This window comes from Toxorhynchites rutilus, chromosome 3, assembly GCF_029784135.1.
Source record: "Toxorhynchites rutilus septentrionalis strain SRP chromosome 3, ASM2978413v1, whole genome shotgun sequence".
Lineage (NCBI taxonomy): Eukaryota > Metazoa > Arthropoda > Insecta > Diptera > Culicidae > Toxorhynchites > Toxorhynchites rutilus.
Genome location: NC_073746.1, coordinates 274,048,363 through 274,067,286, shown reverse-complemented (window position 1 = coordinate 274,067,286; position 18,924 = coordinate 274,048,363). Strand labels below are relative to the sequence as shown.

General features: G+C 41.0%; 1 protein-coding gene across 1 annotated transcript in view; it reads left to right on the top strand.

Annotated features, from left to right (window-relative positions):
* The window catches only part of LOC129776954 (poly [ADP-ribose] polymerase tankyrase), a 32,055-nt gene that overhangs the window by 11,022 nt on the left and 2,109 nt on the right, over positions 1 to 18,924 (top strand). Inside the window, exons 2-10 of the mRNA XM_055782920.1 lie at positions 7,947 to 8,729; positions 8,802 to 9,661; positions 9,726 to 9,945; positions 10,013 to 10,245; positions 10,312 to 10,557; positions 10,622 to 10,910; positions 10,974 to 11,131; positions 11,194 to 11,486; positions 11,551 to 11,707. Coding sequence (XP_055638895.1) covers positions 7,947 to 8,729; positions 8,802 to 9,661; positions 9,726 to 9,945; positions 10,013 to 10,245; positions 10,312 to 10,557; positions 10,622 to 10,910; positions 10,974 to 11,131; positions 11,194 to 11,486; positions 11,551 to 11,707 — 3,239 coding nt within the window. The remainder of the gene's footprint in view (positions 1 to 7,946; positions 8,730 to 8,801; positions 9,662 to 9,725; positions 9,946 to 10,012; positions 10,246 to 10,311; positions 10,558 to 10,621; positions 10,911 to 10,973; positions 11,132 to 11,193; positions 11,487 to 11,550; positions 11,708 to 18,924) is intronic.

The window sequence follows — 18,924 nt, the reverse complement described above, 5'->3', positions numbered from 1 at the left end:
AAATACCTATTTTAAAACAAAATGATAAATGCGAACTTTTTCCTCACAGTGGGAGCAAAAGTTTTGAACTTTTAAGATAGTTTGTGACAAAAAAAATTATGAAGGCATAATCAGAAGCGTGTGTAGGTATCATCCATGCGGGGGTGTACAATGTTTTGTGATTCGAGGCGGTTGTTATGGTCGAAAATGATTTTGTCATGAAATCTATTGATTTGGATTGGTTCAATGATCAATGTGCTGATTTATTCTAGGCACCTAGAATTATAAGAAGGTGCCATCCACATACCAACCATATGAAATTTTTTGGGATGAAGGGATTGATACTAAGCGATCATTTACTTCTTTTTATTCACCTTCTTGGATTTCGGTGCTAGGGGTTTCGGCTCAAGTATAAGTATTGAAGCCGTGCTAAGAATTGCCACAATTCCAAAATCTGAAAAAGAAAAAAGGTTGCTAAAGGCATTCAAAAGCAAAAGATTCCGGACGCTTTCGTTTGACAATTTCGAAATACTACATGGGCTGAGAAATCACGGGATTTTTCAACAGATGGCGCCACTAAAAATGAATAAGATTCATTTCGACAGGTTCATCTGTCACTAGCCTAGTTGTTAAGTTTCATGACATTTCGTTCATTTGTTCACAAACTGCAGTTGTTTCAGTGGTGACACTGAGCATTCGTATAAAAAATGGAAAAATATATAGGAATATCGTCTTTTAATTAAACATTGTTTTTGGATGGGAAAAACTCCTCAACAATCAATACAGTGGTTGACGAAATATTATTCTACTTTGGCTCCTTCGAGAACAACAGTTTATCGGTAGTTTAGTGAATTTAAAATGGGCCGTATAAGCACCAAGCCAAAAGTGGCTACGAATCCAGAAATCGTAGAACAAGTGCAACGACGACGAGTGGACATAATTATTCTATACCAACACAAAGATGGTCAATTGAGGGCCCTGAGTTTTGAACTCACGATCGATCGCTTATCAAGCGAGTGCGCAATCAGTGTGGCCACGAAGACCCCGTTTTTCGAATTGTTGAAAACAATAAAAGTCAATTGTTTGTAAAAAACGTGATTGGAGAAGAATATAGTCATTTTCTGGAATATAACATTGTTTTCGCATTTTCGAAAAATTTCCGTTCTAGTATATTTCAAAGTCTACATATATTTAATTGGAAGATTCCTGTATTTACCTTCTGTGGATAACTTTGAATATATATGTGTGGTTCCCCCGTTTAGTCGGGTACAAACTATCTCATATCTATTAGAAACTGTAATCAACAGCAGATTTGACTCCAACCCCCTTGTATAAAAGTGCAATGAACGCCACCTTTCACTATCAGCCTGGCGCCTGGAAACACACGTTCCAACCGTTCAAATCTCATATAACACCTTCTCGGGTAACTCTGCACTTACTGCCGCATTTATATATGCCGTATACATATAATGATATGCTCTCAGGTCGATTCACTGGTCACTACGCAAGTCCAAGCAGCTTAGTTGAGCTACCTTGGTCGATGCGGAACGTGACCTGCTTTTCAAAACAGCGAGACAGAGCGGGACAAAGAAACCAAGCGGTAAAAAATCAACTCCTCTCAGTGATTTCGAGCGTTTGATTCGGCCCTTCCATTGACCAGCTGTTGCTCGACATAATTACATTAGACCGAGGCTTGGAAACAGATTAGAGGTTTATTTGCATCTTCGAAAACGCTTGGTTAGGGCAGGGAGCTTTGTTCTTTTTCTTTACGGCGCGTGTGGCAAAACAGTTTCAAATACGCCAGTGATCTACATTGCAATAACCAGTAAATACGTTTTACTTTATTGGATCTGATTTTTTGAGTTCGTCAAGAATTGGCGAATTTTTGGTGTTGATGATTGTGTGTTCGATATGCTCGATTAATTGTCAATCCAATTCACCCTGGCATAAAATAGTAACCAAGCGAGTCAATAAGATGATTACTTTTGTGCAATTTCCTGCTTCGATTGGAATGGGGATGGATGAATTCACAGTTGCACTAAGTTTTTTATTAATATGAAGTAAATAATTTACAAATACGTAAAATGTCTGCCGCCTCCGAAACGTGTCTCAATTTGCAATATTTGCGGACCAATCAATTTGCTCTCAACTACGAACAGCAACATTTTCATTAATTTTCTAAACTGCCGGTTAAAAGCGAAAACTCCACTTTAATGCACCCCAGAAAGCACCTTGATGAGAAAACGAGACGACTCACGTCAACCGTTTGTAAATTTCCAACAACGACAAAAAAGTGAAAGTGTCCCCAGCAGCAGTTTTTGGTGTTTCTTCATTTCGATCGCCTTTTGTTCCTTCTTCTGTGGGACATGTTTGAAACGAGAAATATCAATTACTCACCTCACCAAGAGAACTTTTTCTTCTTCCATAGAAACTTAAGGGGGTAGTACACTATGAACACCATAAAAAGTATGTGATTTTCGCGATTTTTTTCCGACGAGAAAATAAATTACTATGATTAAACTAATATAACAGTTTTATTTAGTATATATTACTTGACAAACAGAAAAAAAAGGTATCAATTGGACTGTCCCCTGAACCGATCTGTTGAACCCTGTTGAAACTGGTGGGAGTTCTACAAGTTTTTCTAATGGACCGATTTTAATCAATCTTTTTTTTACGTGATCTATCTATAATAAATATAAAAATGGATTTCTGTCTGTCTGTTTGTCTGTTTGTCTGTCTGTCTGATTCTTATGGACTCGGAAACTACTGAACCGATCAACATGAAAATTGGTATGTAGGGGTTTTGGGGTCGGGGAAGGTTTTCGTGATAGTTTGAAACCCCTCCTCCCTCTCTAAGGGGGGGCTGTCATACAAATTAAACACAAATTTCTACATTACTCGGGAATTAATCAAGCAAATGAAACCAAATTTGGCATGTGGAAGTTTTAGGGTGCAATAAATGTTTTTACGGTGGTTAGATACTCCTCCCCCTCTCTTAGGGGGGCCGCCATACAAACGAAACACAAATTTCTGTATTACACGAGAATTAACCAAGCAAATGAAACCAAATTTGGCATATTGAGGTTTTAGGGTGCAATAAATGTTTCGAGGGTGGTTAGACTGTCCACAACCCAGCCCCCCCCCTTCTAAGGGTGGACTGCCATACAAATGAAACACAAATTTCTGCATTACTCGAGAATTAATCAAGCAAATGACCCAAATTATGCGTATGGAGGTTTTAGGGTGCAATAAATGTTTTCACAGTGCTTAGACACTCCACCCCCTCTCTAAGGGGAAGCTGCCATACACATGAAAGACAAATTTCTGAATAATTCGAAAAACTAATCAAGCAAATGGAGCCAAATTTGTCATGCGAATGTTTTAGGGGACACGAGATATTTCCATGGTGAATAGACACTTCTCCACTTTCTTTGGGGAGGTGGTGGTGTTCGTTCTGCCATACAAATGAAGCATACATTTCGGCATAATTCAAGAACTAATCAAGCAAACTGGACCAAATTAGGCATGTGGAGGTTTTAGGGGGCAAGAAACACTTCTAAAGTGGTTCAACACTCCTCTCATTTTACTGAGGGGGGTGGGGGTGGCTGCCATAGAAATGAAACACAAATTTCTGCATAACTCGAGAACTAATCAAGCAAATGGAACCAAATTAGGCATATGGAGGTTTTAGAGTACGATAAATGTTTCTACGGTGGTTAAACACTCCACCCCCCTCTCTAAGGTAGCTGCCATACAAATGAAACACAAGTTACAGGGGGCACACAAACACAAACTTCTGCATAACTCGAGAACTAATCATGCACAATTTGGGATGAGAGGGTTTTTGGGTATGAGAAATGTTACTATGATGGTATGACACCCCTCCCTCCTCTGGAATGGTTCCATAACAATATTACACATTTAAACCAAAAATACTCCAACCAAACATGACAATTGAAAATTTTCGGAAAACTCTGAAGGAAAAAGGGAAAATTCGGAAAATTAAATTCCCATATGATCTACAATTACATAGTGACAAGTGCTGTTAGTCCATTTGATGTTTGCTCTAGCGAAATTGATCTTTGTTCGAAACTGGAAATGGGTTTTAATGTGATGAAACGCACTCCTATAACTAAAGTATCGCCGAATGTGTTGATAAGAGCAGAACTCGAGGAAGAAATTGTCAGATTTAGGGCTGTCTTTTTTCTATCATATTTTCTGTATAAAACATTAATTCCATGTAACGGCGAAACATGTTATTTGCAAGTGGTTGAAAAATCGAGAATCGTGTCTGAAAACAATCTGATATTATAATGATGAGTTTTGTTAGAATTACTAGGAATTTTATAGTAAAAGGTAAATTCAACGGGGTCGATTAGAAGATCAATCAATAAACAGTTCTGCGATTGGACCCATTAACTTGCTCATAGTAAGAAAACGCTAATGTTTGAAGGTATTGATAACAAAAAACAAATTTTGGGCGGGACGAAGTTTGACGGGTCAGCTAGTCTTGGATATATTTTCTGTCATCGTACGGAGAATTTTTTCGAAATATTGATTTTTGAAGAAAAAGCAACATTTTTAGTAAAAAAAATGGTTTTTGCCTCAAAAATCGAGACAAAAATATTCACCAAAATTGTATTTTTCAAAACATCACTCTCAGAATTCTCACCAGTTTGGTTTGGTTACGAGAAAAACGCGTTTTAAATTTTGGATACATTTACATCGTTTATTCTACATCGTATCTTCAGTCTCCAATCCCTGGACCAAAAAACTGTCCTAGAACGCTAAAAAGGTGATCTTCATGTCGCTTTTTTGTTGCCAAATTGGAGTTGCGGGCTTATCTAGCTCCGCAACATCCGCATTTCTGCACGTTAGATTCGTTCCTCATCCGATTTTCCGCAGGAATTGTTGCACTTCGGTCTACTAATTGGCTTGAAACTTCAGAACGAAGCATCGGGCAAACATGGGACAAAAACTACTGTAAAGAAGACATCCCAGAGAACATTTTGAGCCAGATTTTATTTCTTATTTTTTCAAGTTTCCATAGTGTACTACCCCCTTAAGGCGCAATAAATTGACGCGATATGGTTCCACAGCCATAGAACACAGAAATGCTCTTCAAGTTTCCATTTTAGGTTTGGTTGGATGATGATAGCTTGCGTCGAAAGCCTATTCGTTTTATAGTCATTAGATTATATCCCCTTAAAGTCAGAAAACACATTTCTCACATGAAAAAAAATAATTTATCCAGATTCTCTCAGGAGGTGATAGACGATCATATTTGATGAAAAAAATTCTCCTACGCATATGTTCGAATTTCAACAATGACAGAGTTACAGAACTTTTTTTTTTGTTTCGGACTCTGTTGCTTCATACTGGCTCTACATTAAAAAGTACGCTACGGAAGACGATTCTGATATTTTCATTTGAAAGATGAGAAAATTTAGTACAGGATATAGTAGTAGAACAACTAAATTAGTGAATTTTAATAATATTTTGGAAGTGACACACTTAAAACTTAATAATTTTTAATGTGTTATTATTAATTTTATCCTAAAAATTTATATTAAACTAGATGATTCGAGATGTTTCTTTCAATTAAAATAAAGTTCTTTAATCGCTACACAATTTGTTCTTTGACGCACAACTTCTATCTTCCTGAATTTGGCTGCAATATCGATATAAACAATTCCTGTTGAAAATTCAAGCAAAATCTTCAAAAATCACGATTTTTACGCCACTGTACATGTAATAGCCACATAAACTCCACCTTAACGTTGAAAAGTTACATTTCTTCATGCAATAAGTCATATTTGAATTATAAAAAAATATTTTTTTCCAAACTGAGTCCAATATTGTATATAATCGAATCACATATAATCGAGTCTGTATATAATCGAGTCCGACCTGTACTGTATTCTATTAGTCAATTGATGTTGTTCACAGTGTAGTGTATTCTCCAAATCAAGCCATTCATCCATTTTTTTGCGGCGGCCAAATTAAATTTTTCAAGATCATGGAATAAGCAGTTTTATAATTACAGTAGAATTAAATGTATGTTCCAAATTTCAGATCAATCATTCAACAGGAACGGGGTGGGACAACCCAACAAACATTCAAACATACATAGAAACAGGTCAAGCTGAATAAAACCATTCAAAAAGTAATTAGTTGTTTGGGGGCTTATCTTGAAATTTGATTTTTCATTATCTGCTATGTTCTACTAGTCGAGAACTTCCTTTTGATACATTTTTTCGGCATTTTTCCTAATAAACTGTGTTCTACTAGTCAAGCCTTTTCATTTGATACCCTATTGATGGGGTTCTGAGAAAATAGGTAATCCGCCATTTTGTAGTGGACGCCATCTTAGATTTGCATTTTTCATAAATAACTGTATTCTACTAGTCAAGCCCTTTCATTTGATACCCATATTGATGGGGTTGTGAAAAAAATATATTAGGCTGTCAAAAAAGTCCTGCGGTATTTCCGCGAGGTGTCGATGTAAGCGCGTAGTTCTAGTTGTATTCATTGTATCGAGTCATACTATAGCTTGTTGGAAAGGTATTTTTGCGCGCTATAATATAGTCCTTGACAGTGTTTCGTTTGGTTAAGTCGTTCGTGCCACACACTTCTTTGGTGACGCGCCAGAAGCTCCGGGAGCTCGGATGGGAGGGTCTTTTGCATCCGCCGGACCTTGCACCAAGTGACTACCACCTGTTTTTGTCCATGGCGAACGAGCTAAGTAGTCAGAAGTTAGCCACAAAAGAGGCCTATGAAAATTGGCTATCCGAGTTTTTTGCCAATAATGAAGCGAGCTTCTATAACAGGGGTATTATGAAGTTGGCAACTCGTTGGGAACAAGTCATCGAACAAAACGGCGCATATTTGGCTTAAAACAGATGATTGTAACTAATTTTATGAACAAATGAAAATTCAAAAAAAATACCGCAGGACTTTTTTGACAGCCTAATATATGGCGCCATCTTGCGGTGGTGGCCATTTGGATTTGCATTTTTCATAAATAATTGTGTTCTACTAGTTAAGCCCTTTCGTTTGATGCCCATTTTGATGGGGTTCTGAAAAAATATTAAATCCGCCATTTTGTAGTGGCCACCATCTTGGATTTGCATTTTTCATTAATAACTGCATTCTACTAGTCAAGCCCTTCCTTTTAATACCCATATTAGCTATTCAATATAGAATTATTATACAAAATATTCAAAATTTCAGAAAATCAAAAAACTTCTAGCGAGTCACTATCGATATGTGTGGTCATAAACATCATTCGCAATTACAGCCATCTGACGTGCATTTTAAAAGAATGTTTACTTGAACATCCTGAATGAAACTATGAAGCAAACAGTCAACAAAATGGGATGGAATCAAGGATTAAAGTATGAGGGATTAATTACAGTTCGCACATGGTTACATTACTATTGCTCCAAAGTTATTGATATACCTCCACAATCTTCCGCCATCAAATTTGAAAAGTTATCTGTGTAGGAAATTTAGTAACCATTAAATTTAAAAAAATAACGATGTTGAAGACCACTTGATGAAAAAAATGATAAATATTCCTTCCGAATACACCAAAAAATCGTAGATAAGGCTAAAAAGACAGCTAAAGATAGTTGCAATGAACAAGGGATACCATACTAATGATGGAATTCGGAAATTGGTCAACGCCTTCGAAATTGAGTTGAGATTTGAACCAGCGGACGAATATGAGTTTGAGTCAATTTTCATACATACATACATACACTTTTTATGAATAGAATGTTCCGAAAGCTTGTTTTCGACTCTCAAAAGAAGGGAAAAGAGATCTACATAGTGGAGTACGATTACGGATTTGAGTCACTGTATATCGATAACTACAGTCATCTACCATCTACTGATACATAATGCATTTCTTTTTCCTCAAACTAACATTTATGTCGCCTTTTCGCCTCTTTTTTGTACAGGTTACGGTCGTCGGGATGTGGTCGAATTTTTGTTAGCCAACGGCGCATCGATTCAAGCCCGTGACGACGGGGGTCTCCATCCGTTGCACAACGCGTGCTCTTTCGGCCATGCGGATGTCGTGCGTTTGCTGCTGGAAGCAGGTGCCAATCCCAACACAAGGGACAACTGGAACTATACCCCGCTGCATGAGGCCGCCAGCAAGGGAAAGGTGGACGTTTGTATCGCTCTGCTCCAGCATGGTGCCGATCCGAATATTAGAAATTCGGAAAATAAAATTCCTCTGGACTTGGCGGACTCATGCACGAGGCCCGTCCTGACCGGTGAGTACAGGAAGGATGAGCTGTTGGAAGCGGCCCGATCGGGATCGGAGGAACGTATGCTAGAGTTGTTGACACCACTGAACGTGAACTGTCACGCAAGCGACGGCCGAAAGTCTACGCCATTGCACTTGGCTGCCGGCTACAACCGCATCCGGGTCGTTCAAATCCTTCTCCAGCACGGTGCCGATGTGCACGCTAAGGACAAGGGTGGCCTCGTGCCCCTGCACAATGCCTGTTCCTATGGTCACTTCGAGGTGACAGAGCTGCTGATCAAGCACGGTGGCAACGTAAACGCGAATGACCTGTGGGCATTCACGCCGCTGCACGAGGCCGCCTCCAAGAGCCGGGTGGAGGTTTGCAGTCTGCTTCTGGCCGAGGGAGCTGATCCGACGCTACTGAACTGCCATAACAAATCGGCCATCGATTCCGCTCCGACACGGGAGCTGCAAGAGAAGATTTCATGTGAGTAAAAAGCATCCGTGTAAATTGTGATTGTTTGATTAGCACTTGTTTGTTTCCTTTTCGTATATTCAGATGAATACAAAGGGCACTGCGTGTTGGACGCTTGCCGCCAGGCTGATATACAACGACTGAAAAAGAACCTTACCACAGAGACTGTGAATTTTGTACATCCTTATAGTGGAGATACGCCGCTGCACGCCGTAGCACAATCCGTGTATCCCAAGCGCAAACAAGTATTGGAAGTACTTATCCGTAAGGGCGCTTTGCTGAATGAGAAAAATAAAGACTTCCTCACACCACTGCATATTGCAGCGGATAATTCCCATTACGAGATTATGGATGTGCTGTTACGTCACGGCGCCAAGGTTGACGTCCTGGATGGTCTCGGCCAAACCGCGCTGCACCGTTGCGCTCGTGACGATAACATTCAGGCGTGTCGTTTGTTGCTTTCGTACAACATCGACAGCACCGTCGTGTCACTGCAGGGATACACTGCTGCTCAGCTGGCAACGGAAAATGTGCTGAAGATTCTACAGGATCCTCCTTCGGACACGGTTGATCTCGAGTGTCAACTGCTGGAAGCGGCCAAGGCTGGCGATCTGGACACGGTTCGACGGATTGTGCTGTCCAATCCGATGACAGTCAACTGTCGGGATCTGGATGGACGCCACTCGACGCCGCTCCATTTTGCTGCCGGTTACAACCGGGTTCCAGTGGTGGAGTTCCTGCTGGAGCATGGTGCCGAGGTGCACGCCTCGGACAAGGGAGGCCTGGTTCCACTGCACAATGCTTGTTCCTACGGGCACTACGAGGTGACCGAACTGTTGGTGAAGCATGGGGCCAACGTAAATGTAGCGGATTTATGGAAGTTTACGCCCCTTCACGAAGCGGCTGCTAAGGGGAAATACGAGATTGTGAAGCTGCTGATAAAGGTGTGAAATAAGTGAATAGGTATTGGAATTGTTTGTTTTAATAATAATTACACTTGCACTCCAGCACGGAGCGGATGTAACAAAAAAGAATCGCGATGGTGCAACACCGTTGGATTTGGTGCGTGAGGGTGACCAAGACGTGGCAGATCTATTACGTGGTAACGCGGCACTCCTAGACGCAGCCAAGAAAGGCAATCTAGCTCGCGTACAACGACTTGTCTCACCGGACAATATTAATTGCCGAGATGCTCAAGGCAGAAATTCTACTCCGTTGCATTTAGCTGGTAGGTTCAACCGAATGTACTGTAGCTGCGGAAGAATTTCGATTGCAAAGAACCTCTCTCATTTCAGCCGGATACAATAATCTTGAGGTGGCGGAGTACCTCCTGGAACACGGCGCCGACGTGAACGCACAAGACAAAGGTGGTTTAATACCGCTTCACAATGCTTCGTCCTACGGCCACCTCGATATAGCGGCGTTGCTGATCAAGCACAACACCGTGGTCAATGCGACCGACAAGTGGGGCTACACACCACTGCATGAGGCTGCCCAAAAGGGACGCACCCAACTATGTTCCCTACTCGTAAGTTTTCCATTTCTATTTAGAGCACAAACTCTGTCTACGTTCGCATAATCTATTCCCCACCAGCTCGCACACGGCGCAGATCCTTTTATGAAAAACCAAGAGGGTCAGACTAGTTTGGACCTTGCGACAGCCGCAGATGTCAAGTGTCTCCTACAGGATGCAATGGTTGCATCGCAAGCTTCCATAGCTGCTAGCGGCAGCTCAGCAGTACCCAACAACTCGATGTTGGTCACCGCGTGTTCACCAACGACAGAAACAGTCACACTGCCAACGGGCGCATCGATGACCCTATCGGTTCCAGTTCCACAAGTATTGCTATGTTAATATTGAGTGTCTCGCAAAAACTCTAACGTTCTATTTCCCTTCCTATCAGCTTCCCATTCGTAGCTGCCTCAGTCCGGCGCAGGGTGCCGAAACAAACGTCGATGGCGTTGTGATGGACGATGACAAGATGCAGCAGTCGATTTCGATTGAATCGTCGGTCGCAGCCTTCCTCACTAGTCTACAACTGGAGCACTTGATCGAACTGTTCGAACGAGAACAGATCACGATGGATATATTGGCTGAAATGGGCCACGAAGACCTGAAACAAGTGGGCGTTTCGGCTTACGGATTCCGGCACAAAATACTGAAGGGTATAGTTACACTGCGGGCAACCACAGGTATTTCACTCTTTTGTTTGATAATTATTTCGGATCAAATTCGATTTTTCACCTCACACACAGGGCTTGGCCTTACCCCGAATCCGGGTACTCTTCTGGTCGATCTCCTTCCCGACGACAAGGAGTTTCTTGCCGTCGAAGAAGAGATGCAGGCAACGATAAGAGAACACCGGGACAATGGCCACTCGGGCGGTTTCTTCAATCGATATAACATCGTCAGGGTATGATTGGCGCTGATCGATATTGTTGCTGGAGATTTTCAATGTCATCAACTGCATTTCAGGTGCAAAAAGTCCAGAATCGTAAACTGTGGGAGCGCTACGTTCATCGGCGGAAAGAAATCTCCGAAGAGAATGGCCACCAGGCGAGCGAGCGAATGCTTTTCCACGGATCGCCATTCATAAATGCCATCGTGCAGAAAGGGTTCGACGAGCGGCACGCCTACATTGGTGGGATGTTCGGTGCGGGGATTTATTTCGCGGAGCACAGCTCCAAATCGAACCAGTACGTGTACGGGATTGGGGGCGGAATCGGTTGCCCGGCGCATAAAGACAAATCGTGCTATCAGTGTCACAGGTAAGGTGTTTGCATGTGTTCGCGATGATGGCTTTTGACAATTCAGTATTGTATCGCTTGTCAGGCAACTATTACTTTGTCGAGTAGCGCTGGGCAAATCGTTCCTTCAGTTCAGTGCAATGAAGATGGCACACGCACCACCTGGACATCACTCTGTCATCGGCAGGCCTTCGGCGGGTGGGCTACATTTTCCCGAGTATGTCGTCTACCGCGGTGAACAGGTCAGTAATAGTATTATTCAGATTCGGTATCATTCGAATTGCGTCGAAATTTGAAATTTACATGGATTTTTCCTTGAAAAAGGTACCACAGGTGCTTTGAACAGCTTTGCTCGTACCTCTGATCCGATCGTCTTTGTTGATCGGCATAAAGTGTTCCACAAGTATTCTTATATTGAATTCTTAGCCTCCACTGAAGCCAGTTAATGAGCAGCGCGATGCGAAACTATACGAAAACAATTTTGTCGGTTGAAACTTTTCATTCTCGGTAATAACGCTAATTACGAGGTATACGTAGCCGCGTGGACGCACTTGGAAGTAATTGCGAGTTCGTAATTGCTCGCATTGAACTCGACATAATTCGCAGCAAATCATTTGCTGAGACAAAAATCGACAATCCTTTTCGAGCCAGTTCTGATCGCAGAAAAGTGTGGAGGTGATATAATTGATATAATTCAATAATCACTTGATCTTCAGGAGCAGATGATTATCAAATATTGTTCGTAAAGCGTGGATATACGATCGAAAGTTTTAATCTATTTGCGATCTACTTTTTTTTATATAATGATGGTCCCACCTCATTCCCCTACAAAGGTTTGAGCTGGACGAGTTATCTTTTTTTTTTTTTTATCCAAAATATATATTTTATTAAGGCTCATATGGCGTCAGCCTAACGGGGCCGGGAGTTCAATATTTTGACAATGTTTGCTTAGACTATGTTAGTAATATGTAACCGATTACTCGCGGTTGACTCGAGGTTAGTATTACAAGTGTTCTCATAATTGGTATGTCGCAGTCTTCGATGCTCTGTACGTGTGCCCGACACGGGATACTTCCTATTGGGATGCAGCTGACCATTAATCAGCAACGCCCCCCTAGTCTGTACCCCATATCTAGCGTGGTGCGTCTTTCTCGACTCGAGGAATCCAGGATAGAATGGCGGCGCAATCATCAGCTCGTGTAGAGTTGTCATGAGCGGTACAACCTTTGGCTCTTGTTGAATGATCAGTGGACTGCACAACCTTTGGCCCGTGTGTCTGTAAAGAGTGTGTGACGAGTTATCTTAAAGATAATAAAATGATAGAATTTTCCTTTATAGCATCAAACTGAACCAGTAAGCAAGACAATAAAAAAATAAAAGAACGGACTGGTTTTGTCACAGACATAGAAATTTTACCAAATGAACATTTTGAGGCATTGCATGAGCGCATTTCATCCATGGCATGTCAAGAAAATTTCCAACCCGAAAAAATCTTTGATCGATCGGGAATTGAACCCAATACCTATGTCCGTATCAGCCGTGAATTTACAAGGGTCTTCCCGCTTTACTAGATTCTCGATAACGGTCTGCTGATGCGATCGTTATCAAGCCCAGACAGCTGAGCAAACCTGAGCCTAATTCTAGCCAACACTTCAGGCCCTTCATAATCGGGGTACAAACATGTATACTGGAACTCGCAATCAGATCTGTCACAACCCAGAAAAATCTCGTTATATCCATCTACTTAACAGATAAGTTTACGAGTATTCCGGTTGGGCTATCCCCAGCTTCGTCATTAGACCCTTCGAATGAGTTTTACTGACGCTTCAGGTTCTACATAATTTAGGGACAAACGTGTTTATCGGAATCTACATTCAGATCTGCCACAACCTTGAATAATCTCGTTGTAACCTTCTACTACACAGAAGAGTTTACGAGTATTCAGGTTTGGCTATCCCCAGCTTCATTCCAATTTTCACATTGGACCCTTCTAAATGAAGTTCATTACTCTTGGAAGTTAATTTTCTTTTGCATTTGTTCAATCTCAATTTTCTATGCCAGCCAACGCGTGCGATGCTCAAACTTTTGTAGACTTCACAATATTTTCAAATTAACTAATAACTAAAAAAACTAAAAGTGAACTAAATACCATCATTATTTTAGTTAGACAAAAAAAAACAAAAACACATGCACAAACAAATACAAAAGTAAGATTCTATCCGTCATCACTTCGTCAATTTACACAATAACACTGATTATCGAACAGGCCACAATTCCAAATCATTCTTTAAAAACTCCTTACAAATATTTCGGAATATTCTGAGGTTTGTTGTTATTTTTGCTTCACGGGGTAATGTATTATACAATCGGTACCCTTTATAAAAAAATTAGTTTTGGGTGCAAGACATCCGGAAGTTCATAGTTCTGAGGTCACTTGCTTGTCTAGTATTGTGTTGGGGTATATCTCTTCCATATGTTATAGTATTCTGTAAATAATTCGGTGTCATTCCATTCGTCATTTTAAATATAAACGTAAGCTTGCAATATTTTATTCTCTGACCTATTGACATCCATTGTAGGCATTCTAACATAAATCTCCGTGGAGTTCGCCGATCACATTTTAATATCAAGCACATGGCTTTGTTTTGTAGCATTTGCATTCGTTGCATTTGTCTCTTGTTTGCAAGAAACAAAACGGATGCACAATAATCAAAATGCGGAGCAATCAATGCTTTGTAGATCGTTATTTTACTTTCAAAGGTCAGAAATCGATTTATTCTACAAAGCACTCCGTATTTTTGAGCTGCTTTCTTTATTGTGTAGTATATGTGTTCATTAAAGTGTAGTGTTTCATCTAAAATAACACCAATATATTTTATTGATGACGCGCTCTCCACTGATTGTCCATCAATAGTTATATTAAAGTTGTTACTTTCAACAACACGTGTCGATACAACCATGTACTTAGTTTTATTAATGTTTAATTTTAGCTTCTTCCACTTCAACCAGTCATCTAGATATTGCAGTTCATGGTTCATTTTTATGTAACAATCTTCCAAAGTATCTGCCACAACGAATATTACTGTGTCATCAGCAAACAAGTTCACGTCGCTATAGTTTAACACCTGTTTAATATCATTTATGTACAGCAAGAACAATAATGGCCCCAGAACACTTCCTTGAGGGACACCCAAATCAACTGGTTCCGCCGAAGATTTACAGTCTCTATACCTAGTGATCTGTGTTCGCCCGTAGAGTTAACTCTCAAACCAATTTAATGCAGATCCTACTACAAAATAACTGGAAAGCGAATCTATTAATTTTCGACGATCAATTGTTTCGAATGCTCTTTTTAAATCAATAAAGACGGCCAGAACAACTTTCTTTTTCTCAATAGCTTGCTTCCATTTCAATAGCAACAAATTCAGAGCCGTTTCACACGAATGGTGTTTCCTGAATCCTGATTGTTCATCAACCAAAATCCTGTTTCTAGTTATATGCTCCAAGAGCTGTTCATTAACTACTATTTCTAGAATTTTCTCGTACATTGGTAACATGTTAACTGGTCTACGGTCTTCTGGCTTAGACGAATTTGGGATTTTAGGAATAGGTATGACGATAGAATTTTTCCACCTATGCGGACATTCGCCCCGGAACATTGATTCATTTACTATGTAAAGAAGATATTCCTTGATAATATCAAAAGCATCTATTAACACTTTTTTGCTGACATCTTCAACTCCTGCACAGTTTCTTAAATCCATCACCAACTTCCTCAATGCTTCCATGTCAATGGCTCTGACACAACTCAACTGGGAAGACAGGCTAGGGAAAGTAAGATTGACACATTAAGGACCGCACGTTTTGGGGTAAACTTGTACACTTCATTTGTTCGGATGCTACGAATGAGATCGTTTCCTTCGGCGTGGATGAGACGAAGGCGAACCATTGGTAGGCCTTGTGAGATTCTTGGCAGACCATGGATTTAACCAACAAGTGTAGAAAACACGCGTTATTTCGTGTTCCAACCGTAACAGACGGAACGCGAAACACGAGAAATCTCGTGAGCGGTCCGCAAAGTGTTAGGTTGTCTCGATGGAAAAACAATGCTTCTGTGAATTTCTTGTACACTTGACCTATTGATCTATTAAATTTACATCGTTCGTTTATGATGTCGATAAATTGGTTACCAAAAAAAAGATCACCTTCCATATTCAAAGAAGGCTAACTCATTGTAAACGATCAATTAATAAAATCTTCTACGGTTTGAAGATTATTGGATATTTACCAATCTACCCAGCAAACATTAAATCGCATAACAAGCATATATATAACATCATATGCCCTAAAATTTGGTTGGCATATAATGCGCCTAACTGGCATATGCATGCAAAAGTGGAGGCCATATACAGGGTTTTCCAACTTTAAATTCCGAAAGTAAATTGAAATAAAACACACTTAGAATTCGAATTTCGATGAAACTTTTATTTCAAATTAATGTTTGGTTTATGCCATTATGTGTGAAATACAACATCATTCAAATGTCCACCTAGGGCTTCCTCGCACACCTTGATCCGGAACAGGTAATTTTCGATGACTTTTCGGCACATATGGGGCGGTATCTCGGTCATAACTTCACGAATGATGTCTTGCAAATGTTCAAGAGTTTGCGGAGAGTTGGCATAGACACGGTCTTTCGCATAACCCCACAAAAAAGTCTAGCGGGTTCAAATCGCATGATCTGGACGGCCAATTGGCATCACCAAAACGCGAAATTATGCGTTCCTCAAATTTCGTTCGCAATATGGCCATGTTCGGTCGTGTTGTGTGGCACGTGGGGCCGTCCTGCTGAAACCACATGTCATCCGTATCCATATCTTAAATTTGTGGCAAAAAAAACTCGGTTAACATGCGGCCATAGCGCTCACCATTCACAGTTACCGTCTCGCCGTCCTCATTTTCAAAGAAATACGGCCCGATGACTCCACCAGACCATAATGCGCACCAAACAGTGACTTTTGGCGGATGCAATGGCCTCTCAACAATCACGTGTGGATTTTCTGAGCCCCATATACGGAAATTTTGGGTGTTCACATAGCCACCGAGCTCGAAATGTGCCTCATCGCTGAAGAAAATTTGATGCGAAAATTCAGCATTTTGCTGCTGTTGTTCGTTCACCCAATAGACGTATGCCCGACGCATTCCATGGTCACCACGCTCTAATTTTTGTACCAGTTGGACTTTATATGGATGTAGGTGCAAGTCCAAATGCAAAATTATGTGTTTGACAAGCCCAATTGCTGAGCACGCCGTGGAATCGAAACATTCGGGTCATCCTCCACACTGGCAGCAACAGCAGCAATATTTTCGGCCGAACGCACATTACGATGATGCACAGGTTTCACAAAATCCGCTACGGATCCAGTTTGTTCGAATTTATGCACTACATTAGCGATTGTGTGCTCATGACGACCAAAATCCGTCCGTAATGCTTGAAAAACATTTGCCGGTTTTTCATCATTTTTAGAGTATAATTTAACAAAATTAACACGTTGTGCGATGCTAAAACGATCCATATTGTAAAATGGCAGACATTCAACTAACGATATGACGCTTTGGTTGACAACTATGTCAAACGGTTGTCAAAATTGCATCACGGAAAAAACGCTGTAGAAATTTAATTTTTAGGAATTATATCTTCAGCTTTCGCTTATAATCAGATAAGAGTGTATAGATCACGTTGGCCATGCTTCACTGTCAATTTTCCGTAAATTTGGAAAAATGTCGTCGAACGAAAAAGAGCGTCGTGAATTAATCCTGCGCACTCATTTCGAGAATCCGGAGTTGTCACATCGGGACATCAGTAAGATGCTGGGAATCGTCCAATCCACGGTCAGCAGAGTACTAAAACGATACTTCGAGAACCTAACCAACGACCGGAAAGTGAAGAACGGCAAAAATGGATGCTCCGTTAGTGAAAAAGATCACAAACGCGTAGTTAAGCAGTTTAGACGTGATCCGAGAAGTTCGGTCCGGATGTCGCCAATAAGCTGAATTTGTCAAGTTCATTCGTCCAGCGGACCAAGCAGCGGGATGGCCTGCGTACATACAAGGTTCAGAAGGCTCCTAACCGCGACGAAAGGCAAAACATGGTGTGGAAGCTGTACACCGAAATGCTGACGAAGCCGCATTGCCTGGTAATGGACGACGAAACCTACGTAAAAGCGGACTTTCGTCAGCTGCCGGGCCTGTTGTTCTTCTCCGCAGAGGACAAATTCAGCGTTCCGGAGGAGATTCGCAAGCAGAAACTATCCAAGTTTGCCAAAAAGTACATGGTGTGGCAAGCGATCTGCTCTTGCGGAAAGCGGAGCGCCCCCTTCGTGATGACCGGCACGGTAAATGGGCAGGTTTACCTTAAGGAGTAAGGAGTGTACAGAAGCGCTTACTACCACTATTGAAGCAGCACGAGGGCCCGACCATCTTCTGGCCGGATCTCGCTTCGTGCCACTATTCAAAGGACGTGTTGGAGTGGTACGAAGCCAACGGGGTCACCTTCGTGCCAAAGGAAATGAACCCGCCCAACGCGCCGGAGCTTCGCCCAATAGAGAAATATTGGGCGATTATGAAGCAGGCCCTCCGGAAGAACCCAAAAGTTGTCAAATCGGAGGCGGACTTCAAGAGAAAATGGATTTCTGTTCAAAAAAAACTACAACCTGACGTTGTACAGAACCTTATGGACGGGGTAAAGAGGAAGGTGCGAGCATACGGGCTTGGGCTGGAAGTATGAATAAAAAGAAAATGCCAAAAGTTGTTTAATAGTTTTTATTTTACTGTCTAAAATTTTCAAAAGGATCGGTCTACTGGGCGAATTTCTACAGCGTTGAGAGAGAATGTTGATTCGCTAGATAAGAATTGATCCAGTACTAGAGTCATTGTTTTAGAGTTCCTTGTTCCAGAGAAGTAATGGAATGTCGATGCGGTTAAACGCTTAATTTTGATCTTCTTCTAAGTAGTTGAAACGATCTTTTAAGCGTTTAAAGCGTTTAAAGATCTTCTCATACGAAGTAAGTTCGGTGTTCTTATCCCAATACTTCTTTGATACAGGAACATGTGGACTTACCTTGAATATATAAAAACCCAACGCACTTTTCCACCAAGCCTATCAGTTGTCAAATAAGTGAATTTGCCTCGAAGCTGGCCAGATATTCGGTATCCGGTATCCGGCCAAACCACTATCCGTTTCATCACTAGTTTCTATGTATTTGTCATTTTCCTTTGCATTCAAAATAAAATTAGTTGCAGTTGAACGACCTTCAAAAAAGCCATGTTGCATACACGTTTATGTATTCTTTACTTGTTGGAAGACTTTTTGGTTCACAATTGCTTCGTGCAAAAAATAATAATGAATTCCTCAGTCAGGTTTTTCTGGAATACAGGTGCTATTCCGACAGGTCCTAGT